The following is an 18,428-nucleotide window of genomic DNA, read 5'->3' on the forward strand; positions in this document are numbered from 1 at the left end:
GGTAATACTGAGCTACTGTAAGAAAACAAACAAAACCTTCTAGTTGTCATTGATTGGATGTATTCTTACATTATTAAGAACATACCTTGCAAGTCTGTTGCCTTATTCATAGCTTTTTTTAAAGAAATTGTAGCATAGAAGTAAGAGTGGGAAAATGTGGAATGAAAATGGGTTGATACTGAAGGCTTAGCGTCTCATGTTCTCAAGCTGCTGTAGGAATTGATGGTCTACAAAATACCTCTGTGGAGTGAGAGGTGCTTAAATCTCAGTTGAGAAGGGAGAATCCAAAACAGAAAAGTGTTGGGGAACTTGCCTAAGCTCATAGTATGTAATTTGATTTCTTCCCCAGTTACTGTTTGGAGAAAATACTGATGTTTGGCTTTTCTCATGCCGTCAGAAGCTGAGGTGGCAAGTTCTGATCTGAGTGCTTTGGATGTCACATGCTCCCGTTTCTTCTATGAGGAAAACAGAGCAAATGGGTGTCTCTGTGCTCAGTATGTACCTTGTGTATATATGAAGGAAATACAGACTGTTACTATCAGATTTTGGAAAAGCAAAAGTAGGGAGAAAGTTGAAAAAAAAAAAATTGGTTTGCCATTTGCCTTTGACCTATTCAATGGAAAAAATTACTAAACTCGTCCTTTTTTTCCTTCTCCGTTCTTCTTTTTTCAGGAAACTTTCAGATTTTTATCTAAAATCTATCATTTTATATAAAGTTTCTTGAATTTTTTAACAAATGTTTTCTTTGTCTTTTTCTGTATGTGTACTAAAGCTAAAATAAAAAAAAAAAAGATGAAGTAGAGAAATTGTTTGAAATAAATTATCTTACTGGCTGAAGAAAATGGAGTATGAATAGAAAGGTGGTCATTGATGGAACCGGTACAGAAAAAAACATAATTATAGTTTGTATTTGCTGTCTATCAGTTGACTGATTCTCACTTTCAAGAATTTATTTATGATTTTATGAATGCCAGATTTTTGCAATTTCAATATATTAATCCACAAATCCAGGCCAATCTTACTCTGCTTAATTTCTATTTCTGAAAGTATTTTGACAGTCATACTTTTTTTTTTTTTGGACTTAAAATACACAGACACTTCGGTTCTTGGAATCAGTTGCTGAAGCCTAACACATGACACCAAGAGGGAAAGCATGACCTGAGTAATATTATGTGGACTTGAATCTGTGTCCCCAAGAGGACAGTAGCTTGACAGGTTGTGGTATAGTCTGTTGAACTACTTGATTTTTTTTTTTTTTTGACCCCTCTTACGTCCCTGTACTTGTATCATTCTTGTCCTTTTACCCTTGGGAGAGACAAGAGAATGTTTCAACGGAGGAAAGCAGAAGCAAAATAAACCCAACTATGCACACTAGTTCTCTATTAAGTAAACAACTTTGAACTGCAAAGTTGAAGAGAAGTTGTTATGGAGCTCTATTGCATAATGCAAGGCAGCATAGTCTTTCTCAAGTCTCTGACCATCAAACAGAAGAAAATACTTAGCCAGTGGGGCAAAATGAATTCCAGAATGATGTGCATCTTGTGAGGGTAACAAAGCTCTTTGTAACAAACCTGGGTTTAGCATTTTCAGACTCCATCAGCTGATACTTCCTGATGGGAACTGAACCTGTCGAAGTCTTGGTTGTATTTATTTTGCTGTCCTGATAAGTCTGGCTAGAGTGGGACAAAAGGAATTTGAGTGACATTCTGTTTAAACCCAAGCTGTAAGGTAATTGTAGTGGGCAGCATGGGTGCTAGCAAAATAGAAAACACATGTGGGGAGGAAAGTACGAGATGTAATGAAACATGGAGATCGGATGAATTGCTTAACTTGGGAGACAATGGGAGCACTCTTCTTGGCTTCCTTCTGCACTGACTTGCGTGCTGCTTCCTTTTTGTTTCTCCAGACATGCTCAGTGTATAACCTTGCAATCACAGTAGATCCCCTGTTGCACCATGGTGCTAACACAGCTCCTATTGCCTCTCCACTCAAGTGCTGCCTTTGATTGCATAGTACCACTGTATCTGCTCCATCTTTTTCTTTTTCTTTTAGCAGTGCTGATGTCCAGTCTGAATCATGACCATTATACGTAGGTGTAGGTAGCACGTTGGAATTACAGGAAGTGTCCCTCTAGTGTCTTTTTTCCTGAATAAGCTAAGCTGAGTGGACTGAAAATTGACATATTTATGTTTGGGGAGAGTACAGGGCTTTTGCCAGCTTTCTTTTATGTACTAGAGAGTTTATGTGGTGTTGGGCAGCGGTGAGTCTAAAAGTGAGGGTGAGCACAAATGGGCATGTTCATAATTCCTTTGGGGATCTACGTAACTTATATGTCATGACGGTTGGTGTTTTGCAGAGGATCACAGATGTCTTAAAAGTAGAGCGTTTGTGGAAGAACTAAAGGCAGCTGTTGGATGTTGTGGAGCGGACCCACAGCTGCAGTCAAGTGAAAGCTAGTTCAGAACTGTGGCTCGAAGGAGCCACTGTCCACTTGATGATGTGATGAATTTCACTTCAGCTGTTGCAATGAAAACAGACTTTTGGTTCATTTTGTTTTGAGATTTGGTGTGTAAGCATTTCAAAAGATTTGAGAACAGGGATCTTAAAGCTGAAAATACTGAGAAGAATCATTTTGGCCATGTCTAAGGTTAGCACCTTCCGGTTAACCTGTCATTTTGTGGGATTACATGTCCTCTTCTAGGTGAAAAGTTGGTTTTAAGTACCTATGCAATTTCTTTAGCAGATACTATGCACTGGTAGACTTGTATGCAAAAGTGTGTAGTCTGATCAGTTATTTTCTATGCTCATTTTATGCTGTTTTTTATATCACCTGCTATGAATACTGGATTGTTTTGGATTAATATGTGCAAGTTTGAATTTAGCTGTTTTTTATAGGGTATTTACTGGGTATTTTTCTATTTGTATAGTATGTAAAAAATAGCATGCATTAAGAGTAATGCTTACTCTACTTATTACTTCATGAGTTATGCAAGTTTCACCAGCTAAACAGAAAAAAAAAAGATACCATATTAACCTTAACACTACCTTGAGTCAATTCATTGTATTATATAAAGCTGTGTGTTACACAGTGTATGTTTTTAGCAAACTGCAACATTGCAATGCTACTTTTGGCACTAAATGTTGTGCTCGTCTGTTCTTTTTGATGATTTGTATTCACTTTGGGGTTATAATGTTAAACAAGGGAATCAGACAGGTTTCATAACACATTTACTGTAACATGATACTGTGAACTAAACTTGCTGTTACTTATCCTTTTTTTATTTTTTCTCTTGTTCCAGCATAAAGCCAAGGTAGAAGCAATGACCTTAGACCTTGCTTCTCTTCAGAGTGTGCAGCACTTTGCTGAAGCATTCAAATCCAAGAATGTGTGAGTATTCAGAAAATTACATGTAATAGTTTCTTGTTATTTTAATGTCTTTATCAGCTGAGCACAGTTGGCAGAATTCACCATAGTTGGACTGATCAGCAACTACAGTTAGTGAGTAATCTTTTCACAGGATTTTTTTTTAACATAAATTAAAGATCATTTGTTTTCATCCTAAAAAAAAATTGCAGATCTCTTATTATTCCATGTGTAGCACCAGCTTTAAAGGGGGCATTGATACCCCTGTGGCTATTGAAAAAGGCTGAAGCTGAACTGCATAAAAAACAGCTCAGGCAACTTTTATCAGTTTTGCAGTGGTTTGGAAGAGGTCACGGATGAGCAATTAGTGCATTCCTTGTCTTGCTTTCTTTTCTAACCTTCTCTCTCTCTCTCTCTTTATTTTTAAAGCATTTTTTAAAAGTAGCCTTATAAGCCAGACAGCTCCATTTTCCAGACCTGTGTCTGGAATAGTCCATAATTAAAAAAAAGAAAAAAGGGGGTGCTAATGACATCACTTAACAATACATAAATTTATGTGGAGATAATCAGGTTAGCTTCCAAATGGTTTGTTTAATTTGGCTTGAACAGAACAATGAATCTCTAAATTGAAGAAATTATTTGAAATCTAAGTGCCAACTCTTGACAATAAATTCCACACCTTGTGCTTTTGTCCACAGTTTGACCCATTGACTGTTGTGACTATTCAAACTTAGCTTTTTTCTGCAAATATTTCTGTAGCACATATACATCTTGTTCTAATTCTCAACAGAATATGGCCTCTTAGACAGCTTCAAAAATATATTGTCATAGGGAAAATATATGAAAAAAATGTTTTTTTTTCACTTTGGAAATACAGCCAAAGCTAAATCTCACACGGATAGACAGATGACATTTTAGTACTTATAGGTCTTTTAGATTCAAAGAATTGTCAAAACTGACTTCTAATACAAGTTCCGTTACTGCCAAAATCCTTGGTAACAATATTTTCTTATCGTATGTCATCTTCATATATTAAAACTTTCTTGAAATAGAAAGACAAATCCTTGTAGTATTGCTGTTTTAATATTAACTCTATTTTATAATGTAGGAACAGTAAGTGATTTAATTTAGCTTCTTTATGCTTTTAATATGCTACATTTCTTTAAAAACTATATGGTACATTGAAAAGTTAAACCCACCCTTCTTCCAAATGCAGCTTTTAACTTGATTTGTGTGTTGCAGATCATATCATGGTCATCCTAGCTAGACCATTTGGTATGCATGTTTATAAATCCTTAGAAGTGAACATGATTAAATCAATTTTTGCCAGAGAACTTGGAAAATGAGAAGATAGAGAATCAGTGGAGAGTGAGCATCAGTAAAACATGTTTTACTTTTGTTGGCATACATTGTTTTACCAGCGTAGGTCTGTTAAACTGCATTGTCAGTGATGGACAGGTTTTACTAACATTTCACTCATTTTATTTGGAAAAATTTTAGTAATAGCATTTATAGCCTCTGCCTTGCTTTCAGATATTTCTGTCTCGAATCTGTGCTCAAATGTGTGTGTGTCTGGCAGGACTACTTGAAGCATTATAAGAAAGTCTAAGGTCTGTGTATCTGTTGTGAGACTTACGGGGTTTTGACCAAAATGGATTTCCAGTTATATTTTGTTTAAAGTCTGCGGCTGGATGGAAACCAGACCCCACAAACTGTCTCTAACAGCAGATCTTTTATCCGATACAGATACAGAAGAGCTATCTTACAGTCATCTGCACTGGCAGGAGAATGGACTGGAAGACCTACTAGGTCTTTCTGGCTCTGATTTTTTGTGATTTAACTATGTCTGAATATGGTCAGAAAAGCAATTATATGGTGGTAGCATCTTATTACTACAATGCTAGCCCTATGTGTTTTCCAGCCCTAATGTACACTAACTACTTTTGTCTCTCTGTTTGTTTGTTTTGCTGTAGAGTCTAGAGGCTTTTGTCAGATCGGTGATTCCCTTGCATTAGTAGCTTTATGAGCAGTTGAAAGAAATCTTCCAGGCTTCAGTGACATACTGGGTCTTGTTCTTTATGCTTTTGCAAGTCTGTTAGCTGGTAGCCTGACTTTCTTAAAAGGCTTTGGTATCTCTGATTTCATGCACCTGTAGGAGAAGGTGTACTGTGGTAAACTCTCCGCAGTTCCCATGAGGTAGCTATAAGTCCAATTAATAGGCATAGGAAATACATTAGCAGTATAGAGTTTTCTTTCTTACAAGATCTCTTACAAATTCCTTAACAATAAACTAGTAGGAAAAGCAAATAAAGTGTTTGTGTTTTTTTTAAACAAAACTATCATTTGAGTTCCGAGTTGCATAGATCTTGGTTTCTGGGAAAAAACTACAATAATTTTAAATCATGAAGGATACATTTTATATGAATGCACACATTTTAATAACGATCTGTATTTTCATTTCTCACAACACATTATGTGAAGAGGCATAACCATAAGTGGTTATTCAAATACTGAATACCAAAGGTTATTCACCACTTTGGTATTCAGTGGTGAACATCTTAAAATTCTGGGTGCAGATAGTTTTATTGTCTGTTTAATTTCTCCAGTCCAGTATTGCTTTTTGGGACACTTTGATATGCTACGGAATCTGTTGGTCTTGGTCACACCTGACTAATAATCAAAAATTTATAAACTAGAGACTAGATTTGCTGGTCTTTTGAAATTCTGCTTTTCTGGGACACTTCGTGGCTCTAGGTACTGGTTTTGGTCAGTAGATATAAGTTTGTACTCATAGTCATGTCACGTCACAACCTGGGAGCCTGTTCTTCCCTGGTTGATAGCTGTTGGAAAAGAGTCTTCAAGGACTGTGTTTCACAGATGTCTTCCTGGATGAGAAAACTAAAATGGAACTACTCCAGAAAAAGGAACCCTAAATTTCATTGAGTTAAAACATCAAAACCTATTGCAGCTGGGGAAGGTGGTGGTGGGATTGCAGTAAACAGAGGGAAAATTTCTGAGATTGTAAATCTCCTGCCTTAATCAAATAATTTATATAGAAAAAAATTGCCTTCTTGGATGTGCTTGAGAATCTGAGAGATTATGGAAACTACATGAAAAATGAAGAAATGTCATCCTGTGCCCAGCAGGAATTTAACAGGGGCTAGTTGCATACAGAAAACAAATGATGCAACAGAGGGAGCATTGAGAAAAACATAAATAATAAACAGGAGGAAAGAGTTATGCTGGAAAGAAACATTTAATATAAACTGGAGTAGTACTTAAGAGCCAAGAAGGCTTCCTTGTTTGAAAGTAAAAATCAGATGATTCATCTTCAAGCTATCATGCTTCTAAGAGATTTGATAGGAATCTTTTATTCCTGTTTGGATTTGTTAGGTGTTGCAGTCTTGTCCACAGATAAAATCTGGGCTCAGAGTATATAAACCTGGTAGATTATGCCATATTCCTATAAATATATTCTAGAAAATCCTTCGTCCTCACAGAAAAAAGTAATTTTTTTTGTTTGCATTATCTATACTCTTGAGTTGATACAGCTGTTTATCTTTCTGACACCCTTTTTATCCATGCAGTTTCAAATAAAGCTTTGAGGGAGAAGGGTTTTGCAGATTATTTTAGATCCTGCAGTTCTGTGATTGCAGCAGAATATAAACTTTCTTTACGAGCGGAACAGTTCTCTACAGTTTTTCTTGCTCTCACAGTTAGAAAGATTCTGTGGGCAGAATAAGCCAAATGTGATAACTTAGTTGGATCTCCCAAAGTGGTCTTTGGGAGAAGACAGAATAAAAGAATACTGCCGTTGAATGTCTAATCTACCTCTTGCTTCATTGTAGTACAACCTGAACACAATGTGACTAATATATAAAATACAAGTCTAACTAGGCAAAAGATAGGGCTGAGGGACTTAGAGAACAAATTCTTTAGAGAAAGACAGTTCATTATGTTACAGTAATGGCAACTAATTTTAGGCTGTTTTGTAATTTGAAATGCAATGCTGTTACTTCTGTGATATTTATTTATTTATTTATTTATTTATTTATTTAGACTGTGATTTCTGGCCGTCTGTTAGTATTCCTGGCTCATTGTCTGGAGATACATTCCCCACTGGATATTTCCACCAGGAGTGAATGACCTCCACCTTCCTTCCATGTGAAGACAGTGCAAGACTTAGGATGAGAGTAGGAAAAGAAGTCTCCTACACCTAAATGGCCAGATTTGTTCAAGTTGCTTCTTTTATCTGTATCTAGTCTTTCCCCTCTACTAGTTTCCAGCTCAGGCAGTTGATTGAATGTCTCTGTTACGGAAAATCAAATAAATGATCTGTTTATAATAATGTCCTGGGCTAAGATGGATTTGGCATTAGCTGATTTTTGTGCAGTTGGAAGAGGCAGACCAACCAATTTTTCATATTAGGCTTTTGGAACTAAAAAACACTGAATTGAATCTCCTCTTCATTGAGTGGGCACAATGTGAAGAATTATGGTTGGTATTAATCCACTTTATAGACAAAATGACTGCCCTCCTGTGACTGTATGCAATGTAGCATTTAAATTTAGTCAGCATCGGTGTTTGATAGTTCAGTCTGTAGGGTTTGGTATTTGTGTGGGAGTGTGGATTTGTGGATGTGATACCTTGGTATTCATTTCCCAGTTTAATCCTCACATATTTGACTAAAACCTGCATACTTTAATTGGGAGACAGCACTAATGTTTCAATTCTAAAATTTCCAAAATAGCTACCTGTTGTCAATATTTACAGTGTCATGGCATTTGCCCGATCCTCAGCATAAGAACACTTCCATGATCAAAACAGTTACCAGATAGAAGTGAGCAGTAAAGTTACAGATGAAATTTTATGTGCATCTTTACTTTTGAGGGGTGCATACTGCCACTTGGTTTGAATTAAAGTTATCTTCAGCCAAACAATAAGACATCAATTTAATGTTCTCAAAGTTTGGGGGGGGGGGAAGAAATTATCCTGAAAAATCTTGAATTACTTCAAAGATATAAACCAATGTTTGCCAACAGCTACTACTTAGAATTTTCTGAATTGGTAGCAGCAATTCACAATTATGCAGGACTTCCATATGTAGATACTCACTGCAGTTACCTTCCTATACTTTAAAATAGGATTTTTTTTTTTGTGGTAAGAATTGTCATATGCTAACAGTTTATTCACTTATGCTATGTGTAGAAATATGGAAAAGACAGCAGTTACGAATTATGATTCTCCATTTGGAACTTTAGTTTCTTCTTATTTCCCTAACCAGACCCAAAATGGAGAGGGCCAGATTTTTAGCTGTCCTCCTTAACTGAGGCCTCAAGCACTATGAGCACATTCATTTTTCATGCTGCAAGCAGAAGCACTCTGAAACCTTGCGGGTGCAATTAAGATTTCAGAGCCTGCTGAAAATTCACTCCAGAATACTGTTTTTCTGCATTTTCATGTATTGTAACTGACATATTGCAGGTGTGTTGTTTTTTAATTCCAATTTAACCACAGTTAAGTCATAGACACTGTATGATAAATTCTATTCATACATAAAAAAAACTATGTAAAAATGGGATCTGTTTAGCAAGTTGTTGCATATGCATACATGACTTAAAAGATCCAGGAAAAATGAATATATGTTTTAAACAAATTACTGGTGATGCCATTATGGCAGTATGCTTAATGGTTCTATGGTAGATCTATCTCTTTCAGAGATGATTGTTGCCTTGTTGCCACTGCGTATTGACTTTCAAAATTTGAACGTATTTTCAAACACTGTACAAATGTGTTAACTCTTTGCCATTTATAGAAATACTTTTTGTGAATTAAAACTAGTAACAGTTGAGCTATTCTATTGGTCTTCTCAACTTAGAATGCAGTTCATATTCTGACAGTGCCACTGAGGCACAAACTTCTGGACTACATTGTACATTTTGACATATCAAAAAATATCCATATTGAATTGAAACATGCGTAGTTCAGAAGTTAGTCTTGCAGACAGCGCATATTAAATTTAAATAAGGTCAAAGACTGCATTTGAAATGTACACAGTAACATTAGGGTGAAACTTTTATTTTTCTCTTTGTGGTGGTACTGTGCCTTATTAAAGCCTAGGGATTGGCTTTCTGCATAATTTTTTCCTTTTCTTTTTCTTCTTTCTTCTGTTTTTAAGCTCTTATACACAATTACCCCATTGTGATAGTATGTCTCAAGTCATGTGGATCCAAAAACTGTTTCCAGTATTTTTTAAAATAAAAGTCTCAAGCTTAACCCCTCCCAGCTTTTACAGGAGGCAGACATCATGACGTTTTCACCAGATCACCTTTCATTTCATCTGCTGTAATGTGGAAATATCTCCTGTCTCAGAACATTCTATTTTTTTTAAAGCAAAAGTCCATATTAAAATGAAGATAGGATTGACAGTTCAGCAAAGCTTTACATATAGTTGCATCTGCAAAAATAGTAAATGTTTTTATGTATTACTAAAAGAAATATGTTGTTGGGTGTTTGTTACATAGTTTTATGACTCTAACTGTGCTGTCTCAAATTTGCAAACTTGCCATTTGTCTTTGGACACGTTGCACTCTTTTCACAGTAACCTAATGAAGAAACCTTGATAACCTCCAGTGGCTTTCTGCTTGGCACGCTGGTTGTTCTGGTTCCGATTTTGAGCCATGTGTCTATGCCTAAGTCTAAGCTGAGTCTAAGATGGCTCATAAAGTCTTGGGGTCCTGTCTTCCTAAAAATTTCCACAAGATGCACCAGCTTTGAAGTCTGTTTTGTGTATCTAAGGAAGTAAAATATATATGACTTTATATGCCTGATTATTCTGCTGCAAATAAAACAAGGATTTTGCAGCATTATAGCTTAATGGATTTTAAGAAGATCTGTGTGTTTAATTGACGTTGTCTTCGAAAAATTCTGAAATGTAAGGCTAGAGTAGCTATTTAATTACATATACATTAAAATGTATTTAGTCTATTTACTTAAAGACTTTCTATGGGAGATAATTAAAACACATGAAGGCAGAGTCTTCTGGCGCTTGGGTATGGAAGCCTTTCTGCTGACATTAGGCAGGCCATGCATATACCACATGTGTCTTAATCTTAGAATCCAAAAATTTGCATTAAAGTCTGAAAAGGTTGTATTTCTTCATTAGCTGTTCCCAAGGCACCAAAAATCCCAGAGGATGTCAAAGTACATTAATTTTTATCACAACATGGAATTTTTCAGGTCTGAATGGCAGCACGCAGCTGCTAGGGGCTTTCTGAACTCTATTACAGCTCTATATATCTCTAGGCAAAACAGAGGAAGGAGTTGTCATTGGCAAGTGAAGTGTTCTCAATGCATGAAGTGTTTTATTGTTTGAATGATCAGCCGTGGTCCCAAAAACATTTTCGAAGGAGTTAGCTTTTCTTTCAATGGGAAATATCATGAATATGTAATAAAAGTAGTAATTGACCTTCCTTGTGAGTTGTAGCTTTCTTTTTCTAACAAGTACTTAGTGTGTACAAAATGAAATTGGTATATTTAGAAGTACGTGCAGAAACAACAAATCATTCCATGGTTATTGCAAAAATGAATGTTCCTTTACAGCTGGCTTATGCTTGTTTGTAACTGCTTGTGTATACATGTAAATAATGGTTTACTGTTGGGATTTTGAAAAAGATGTATGTGTCCACTTTGAGGTAGAAAATATCCTTAGGTGAGCTACTGGATATTTTAATTGCGGCTGTCTGCTAAGCATCAGGGAGATTTAAAACAAAACAAACCAAAATATCTTTGCAAGACATGGCAAGTAATGGAACAGTGCTCCTCTTACTGTGGCAGGGCCTGAGAAAAAGAAGAGGATGCACTACAGAAATGCTGAAAGGTTGAATGGATATAGAAATTGAGTTTCAAAGCCCTATTCTATCCCTCTTCTACCCCAAGCTGGCCCCAGGACTTTTAAAATCCATAGGTATGGAGGTATTTTGAGTCCCCAGGGATACAGAACTAGCAAAGATGCAACACTTTGTCAAAGGAAAATGTGGTTCCTTGGATGGATTGTGGTTTGAAAAGTGGTCCTGAGGAGGCGTTGAGGTGAGCGAAGAGCAGCACTGACACCTGTTGTTAATATTAATACCCTGAGTATACTGTGTGCTGTTAGTCAGAGTAGATGTAGGGTTAGATTATAGGTAACTGTATGCAAAAGGGAATTCAGAACTGTGGATAATGGGCCCGCAGAAGGTGAGAGCCCCTGGTATGAACCTAATGGAAGGAAGAAACACACCACGTGCTTGTAAAATGTAATTCTATCTCCTTCTCACTCTTGCCCTGTATTTATAAGTTAAAAAGCAAGTGTGAATACTAATCTTGACCTTCATTTTTAAGCAATAATTTGTTATCAAAAGAAAGTGATTTACTGATGTAATGATACCAAATAAGAAAATGTAGATTAAAAAGTTCCTAATTTCTCAGATTTCTAGTATCATATTTGCAGTGTATAAATTAGCCAAGTGTGGGAGACAGATCATGTCACCAAACTAAACCTCATCCCTGCTTTTCTTATTTTGTGTGTAGTCTTTGTGAAACTCATACAAGAGTGGAAGTAGAAATCCCAGCTTGGATCATTTGTTAGGGAAAGTGCTTTGGGGAGTGCAGGTTTTACTAAGGTCAATTTGAGGTCAACATTACAAATGTTTAAAATGTTAATGTTAAGTGTTTAAAAATATTAAATATTTAAATATTTCTTTATTTAATGTTGGGTCTGAATTTCTCTTCAGAAGTTCAACTTTAAAATTTTCACGATAGTTGAAATTGCTTCTATACTCTGTTAAGAGGAGAAGTAGACCTCTCAAACTCGTGTCCCCCTAGACCTAAAACGGCAGAATTTTTCTTCAAAGAAAGGTAACTTATTCATTTCTGGAGGTGTAAGATGATGTGGGTTTTTTTAGTTGGGTTTTTGCCCCTGTATGTGTAAGAAGAGCTAAAAGAGGAAACCAGGGCTAATGGATGTTTTCTGTTTAGTTCTAAATCTGTTGAGGTGTCTGTTCCTTCTCCAAACTTTTATGAAATTGTATACTGAAGATTTTATAGAGGTAAAGAATAACAATTGAGAGACGGTTGATGTATATGGCACTATGAAGATGATGTATTATGAAGACGTAGGGGCAGCTGCTGATAACAATTCCCATGCATTTGGTACAAAGGAAGAAGCAGAACAGTTTCAGTCCACTCCCATTAATCTCCTGGGAGTGGAGCAGAAGTATTTGCTGATCAACAGTGTCAAATCCTGCAAAGAAATCCAGTAGCATGAATTTCAGAGAATTTTCCTTGCTTCTAGCAGGAGGTCATCCAGCAGGGCACTAAGTCCTGTGTTAGTGGCTTGCCTTAAAATGAAGCCTGTCTGACAAAGATCCACAATTCTGTCAGCTGACAGGTGGCAATAGAGGGTATTTTTGCTGATTTTTCAGTCAATATTGTTAGAAAAAGGGAAGTTAGACATTAAGCATTCTTTTCCAAAATTCATTAAGTAGTGCTTTTTTTGTTTGCTTATTTGTTTTCATCAAACAAGAAAATGTCTTTGGGTTGGTGTTAGATTATAGATGGTTCTGAGATTTCGTGCTGCTGTGTGACTCTTAGTGATTTTCTTGTTGCTCAGTTTCCCATAAGTGCTGCTGGTAAAACTGAGAGGGATTTCTGGAGATGGCTGTTTAACTCGCTCTTTTTCTGGAGAGCTGTAAGCCTAGCCTGTGTGTTGGCTATTTTGTTTGTGAATACAGGCATTCCCTCACAGAAGGAAGGCCCTTTTCCAACTTTCAGAGAAAGGAACATGGGTGTTCAGAGTTATGGGATAGAAAAGTTGGGTGGGCTGTGACTGCTTCTTTGTGGAAGAGAAGTCACAACTCTGCCTTCTTTACTGGCCGTGACATAGGTCTACAGTTGCTTATGGGACTTTGGGGATATGGCGAGGCCTTTTCTGTTGAATTTCTGTGTAATTCCAAACAGTGTGAACTTTTCAAATCACTTGAGAAGTGCCCCAGATGGTGTGACATTCTGCTTCATGGGAAGATTTGAAAGTTTTCCCTTTGCATAATTTCTGGTTAACTATTTCATTACATTTGAAATGGGAGAACACCAAAGCGAAGAACTCTGTTGACATTTTGGTGGTGTTTGTTTAACCTCCTAGTGCACAGGCTACATTTGTTGAAAAATATTATTCTTACCTTTGCAAATCATCAGTAATTAATTCCCTTGGAAATATCTACTGCTGCACACAGCCAGCTTGGGAGGCTGCTGACAGATCATAGTTTTACATCAGGTGCTAACAAATTGATTATTAAATTTCATAACTAACTGATTTATAGCAACAACTTAATTTCTGTATCTCTCTAATGTATTCACTTACTGTATTTTCAAGTAGTGCAGAGCAGTTGGGTTGCTTTGTTGCTTCTAATGGTGAATTGAGCACAGCATATAAGATCTGAATGACTTGCCCAGTGCAAGGGTTAGTGATGTATCACAGACTTGTGAAGTGCACAAGATATTAGATGGTTTTCAGCTGAGATATTCACAATTGAGAATGTCCTTGTTAATTCTACATACTTTTTAACTTTCACTAAATTGTAGCTACACTTACCAACATGGTGAGAGTTTTCTAGAATTGCTGTATAGCTTGCAGTTAAAGCAGAGTATTCTTGAGTCTCAGTCATGCTGTGAAGGATAAGAAACAACAGTTACATGCTATGATGGAGCAGCTCATGTTCAAGTCCCAGTGCATACTTAGATTGTAATGGTACACCTCGTTAGCTCACTTGGTGTGAAGCAAATAACTGACTGAAAACATTTTATGGAGGCATAGAGTAAATTTTCAAAACACTCAGCAAGGATTTAGCTATACAGTGTTTCCAGAAATATCAAATAGGCATCGTGGTTAGAGGGAGCAGCTTGGTAATGTTGATACCAGGAGTAAACATTACAGAAAATTTTCCTTTGCTGCTGACATTTTTTCTTGGCCTTTGATGTGCCTTTGATATAGAATTACAAACTATTTTAAACCAAGGGGGGGATTTTTTTTTTTCTCCTTTGGCTCAGAAGGAAGCCTAATGTAGATCACAGCAATGTTTTTAATGAACTTGTGAAATCAAGGTCACTTAAAAATACTCCTGTCATAAAACAAAGCTGTAGTGCCAGATGTGTGGTGTGAATTGTCATGTATCTTAAAAATTTTGTTCCTGCATAATAATACGTTCAGTGATATAGAGCTCTGCACCATTGAGATTAGAATTTGTCATCTGTGGCTGAAATCCATAACTATGTGGCGGCTGTTACATAGGTAATCTCATTCATTTCCTGGTGTGTAAATGTCCAGGTCACAAAACCTTAGATGACAATTTTCAGTAATTGGACCTTTGTTGGCAGTCTGTCGACAGACACTGATAGCTTGATGGACCTGGATCCAAATCAGAGAGGTGGTTTTTCTGAAATGAAATGAAGCACAACAGCAGTACCTATGGATACGACCCTTTGGGTTTCTTTTCTGTGGTGTTTTCTAGAGAAATCAGTTTTTAACCATTTAACACCACTAATGCTAATTAAAAATAAAGGAATACTAAAAGGGACCCAGATATTACCTTTCAGTATGATATTAGTTTACAATGTCTCTGTATTTATTTTTGTATTTCTTCACAGATTTTTCTAGTAGGCTATTGTAAATACTTTTAACTTTATGGTCTCTTTAATCTTAATTACTTTTGCTCTAAAAGATTATAGCAAAATGTTGTTTGAAAAATACAAATCTCAAGAAAAGGACTGAAGAATAATTGTATTTCTTTTATAAAACCCAATTAAATGCTCTGACAATTTAAAAGTGACTATATTTTATAGTTTTATAATTCTAGAATAATCTTTTTAATTAACTAAGCCAACAGATTTAGGTTTAGAGTGCATATTTTGCCTCTGGTAGTTATTGTGTAATTAGTATTAATGGAGGATACTACAATTTGAATAGGTGGAATATATTTTTGGTTCATATGTGAGTCTTCTCTGTCTTACTGTGGTCTGTTCCTTCATAGTACATATGACAATTTTAAAAAGATCATAATTCTATTTGATAAGTGCCCTATTTGCTTTTGCAGGGAATGGTGATGATATTTTGTGTATGACTGCTGTACTCATGTGGGTCAGTTCTTGTACAGGAGGCTCTTATACCAAAAATTGCACCTATGTTGAAGAAACTTGTTCCTTTTTCCCAGCAGATTTACAAATATGTAAATTAATTATTGTTAGAGCTTTTCATAAACTTTCAGAAGAGGTGATATATCATCCAAAGTTTCCACACACGCACTCTCAAGCTTCATAAGGCTTTGTTTTCCTCTTGGCAGATGCATCTTGAACAGGCAAAATGAACTTTGTTTAAAACATTTTGATAAAATATGCCTCAAAAGATTGGGTACCTTTTAAAAAATATTATCCTGCATATCTTAGTAAATAGCCTGCTTGTGCTGTGTTGAGTGAGGCTGCAAATATGAAAAAAAACCCTGCCTTTTTTCAAGTTGGTTTGAACAGAGAGAGGAACCTTGCCTTTAAAGGAACAGCTCCCCTTTATTTTTGGTTTCTTTTGCAGGTGTAGTATGTACGAGAAGATATTATGTACATAAGTGTCACTGACCAAAAGGCAAATAAGAAATTCAGCACTTAGAAAATGAGCTTCCCAAAGCACACAGATGTTTAATACTGCTTCTGAAGCTTTTTGTTAAAATTTTCCAAGTTGGCACAGGTACAGATATTAGATTGTTAACTTCTTATTAAAGCAAACTACATTGGTAACTTCACAGTGGACTTGAAGTTGAAATTTATTTTAATAAGGAAATACAGCCTACTGTTTTTGTCGATACTTATGCAACTCAGTATTCATCTAAGGTGCATTTGATTACCCCAGAAATGTGGGTGGTTTTTTATTTTTTTAAAACTGGGCTATCAAAATCTGGGGTTTTCAGACATGCCTGAAGGAATCTAATTACTGAGGTTTGTTTGACAACCTGGGGCTTCATGTTTCACATTCTTTTCCAGAATTCCTTTTGCAGATGCTCAGAGTTGCAGAATATGTATCCTTCAACAATGTAGGAAAATTCTCTGACTCTGGGTCCCCTGTTCTCTTTTGTTTGCTGTGGTGAAGTACTTGAACAGAGGACAAGCAGCTATTTTTCCTGGTTGTGCTTAATTTATTAGCTTCAGAATTTGAGTTTATGTTGGGTGGTAGATTTTGTATCATGGGATTTGGCCATTGCAGTAAAGGTATAATAGGCTGGAATGGGCTAAACAAACAAACGTGACAGACCTTAATATTGTGGTGTTAGGACACCACAGATATTAGTGCACGGTTAGTGCAGGAATGAAAGGTATTTGTTTGGCTGTCATTATTTTGCGTGACCTTTCCCATTTAATTATATCAGGGCCAGGGATGCCAGACGCAGACTCTCAATTCTGAGGTTTTCAACTCCAGAACGCTTGCTGAGGTCTGCTTGCGTCACACTCTGACTCAAGGACAAGAATACACCATCAGTGCCAAGGTTTCCTTAGAGATGATACGATCTAGCAAATGTAGGTCCATCTGAGGTCCGAGAACCAGAGTCTTTGCTGTTATTCATAAGGATTTGAAAAATGACAAGAAAGAATAGAAAGGGTGTTTGTCCTTTATCTTGCTGAGGAGGTTGGGAAGGCTGCAAGGTGTGTAGCATCCTGAGATTACAGTGGAGACATGAAGGAGTTTGAAGTTTTCTGGACCTGATTCTTGAATGAGAGAGGTATGTGACAGCCTAGGTTCTGTTCTAGCTTAGTTTGATAGAATCTTACCTTTTGCAAAGCAAATTAGGAATGTTTCATTTCAACTTCCTTCATTGTGGCATTTCTATTTAAACTGGGTTAGCTGAGCTCAGCGAGAAGGATTCTGTGTCAAGGATCTTATATGTATTGTGTGCAGTTTTTCCACCAAAGATTACAGCTTCTGGATGTTGTTTTTATTTTCCAACTCTGTCTTTATCAACTTGTATTTTTTTAACAGCATACTTCACAAGCTGCGGAAGTATAAAACATGTGGGCCTTGTTGCATTGTGTCTTTATTTCTTAATCACTTTTGCCCTTCCGGTTGTGCAGATGCCTTGCATAGATATGTAACCCCATAAGAAAGCGATAGGATTTGCTTCTTCCCTAGGAAACGTTTATTTTCTAAATGCTCCAGAAGGAGACTGTTTCCTGATTACAGAGAGAACAGTGATCATATAATAGCAATCATACTATTGAGGTATTTCTGGTGACCTGCCCATGCATGTCAGCCATCCATCTGCTGATCGCTATTGTTGTGAATGTTCAGGACGTATCAAGCTTGCTATGGTCCTGTTGGTTCTCGAGATCCAAAGTGTTACCATTCTGCTTGGTATTTTTGAAGAAAGTGGAAAAGCTTTGCGGTCTTCCTCTGGTGGGCATCTTGAGATGACATGCAGTGGTGGGCTAACTTATTAAAGTAGATTTGGATAGTGAGAAAGACAGAGAGAAATTAAAACAACATCTTCTTCCCCCTCCTTCCACCCCTGCCCTTTCCCCAGGCTCAACTTCACTCCTCCATCCCAACTCCTCTGCCTCCCCCAGACTGCCGTGGCGCAGGAGGATGGGGAGTTGTGGTCAGTACACAACAACTTCTCTCTGCTGCTCCTTCCTCCTCACACTTCTCCTCTGGCGCAAGGTTGGGTCTCTCCGCAGGCGGCAGCCATTCAGGATACACCTGCCCCAGCGTGGGCTCTCCCCAGGCTGCAGGGGAGTCCCTGCTCCTGTGCCTGGACCACCACCACCTCCTCCTCCTCCTCATCCTCCTCCTCCTCCTCCTCCTCCTCCTCCTCCTCTCACCATGCTATTCACGCTGCTGTTTTCCACTTTTTTCCCCTCGTTCCTCTCTGCTGTGTGGCATGTTGCCTTTTCTTAAATAGGCTTTCCCAGAGGTGCCACCAACATCACTGAGGGGCTCAGCTGTGCCTTGTGGTGGGGCTGTGGCAGAACCGGCTGGGACCCGCCGGGCACTGCC

The 18,428-nt window shown here is 37.1% G+C and overlaps 1 protein-coding gene across 1 annotated transcript in view; it reads left to right on the forward strand.

Annotated features, from left to right (window-relative positions):
- Nucleotides 1-18,428, forward strand: part of LOC104620653 (WW domain-containing oxidoreductase-like) — a gene marked incomplete at its 3' end in the record, with an annotated part of 104,418 nt that overhangs the window by 81,732 nt on the left and 4,258 nt on the right. The window contains exon 3 of the mRNA XM_010286939.1: nt 3,300-3,388. Coding sequence (XP_010285241.1) covers nt 3,300-3,388 — 89 coding nt within the window. The remainder of the gene's footprint in view (nt 1-3,299; nt 3,389-18,428) is intronic.

Source organism: Phaethon lepturus, unplaced genomic scaffold, assembly GCF_000687285.1.
Source record: "Phaethon lepturus isolate BGI_N335 unplaced genomic scaffold, ASM68728v1 scaffold23665, whole genome shotgun sequence".
In the NCBI taxonomy this organism is placed as follows: Eukaryota; Metazoa; Chordata; class Aves; order Phaethontiformes; family Phaethontidae; genus Phaethon; species Phaethon lepturus.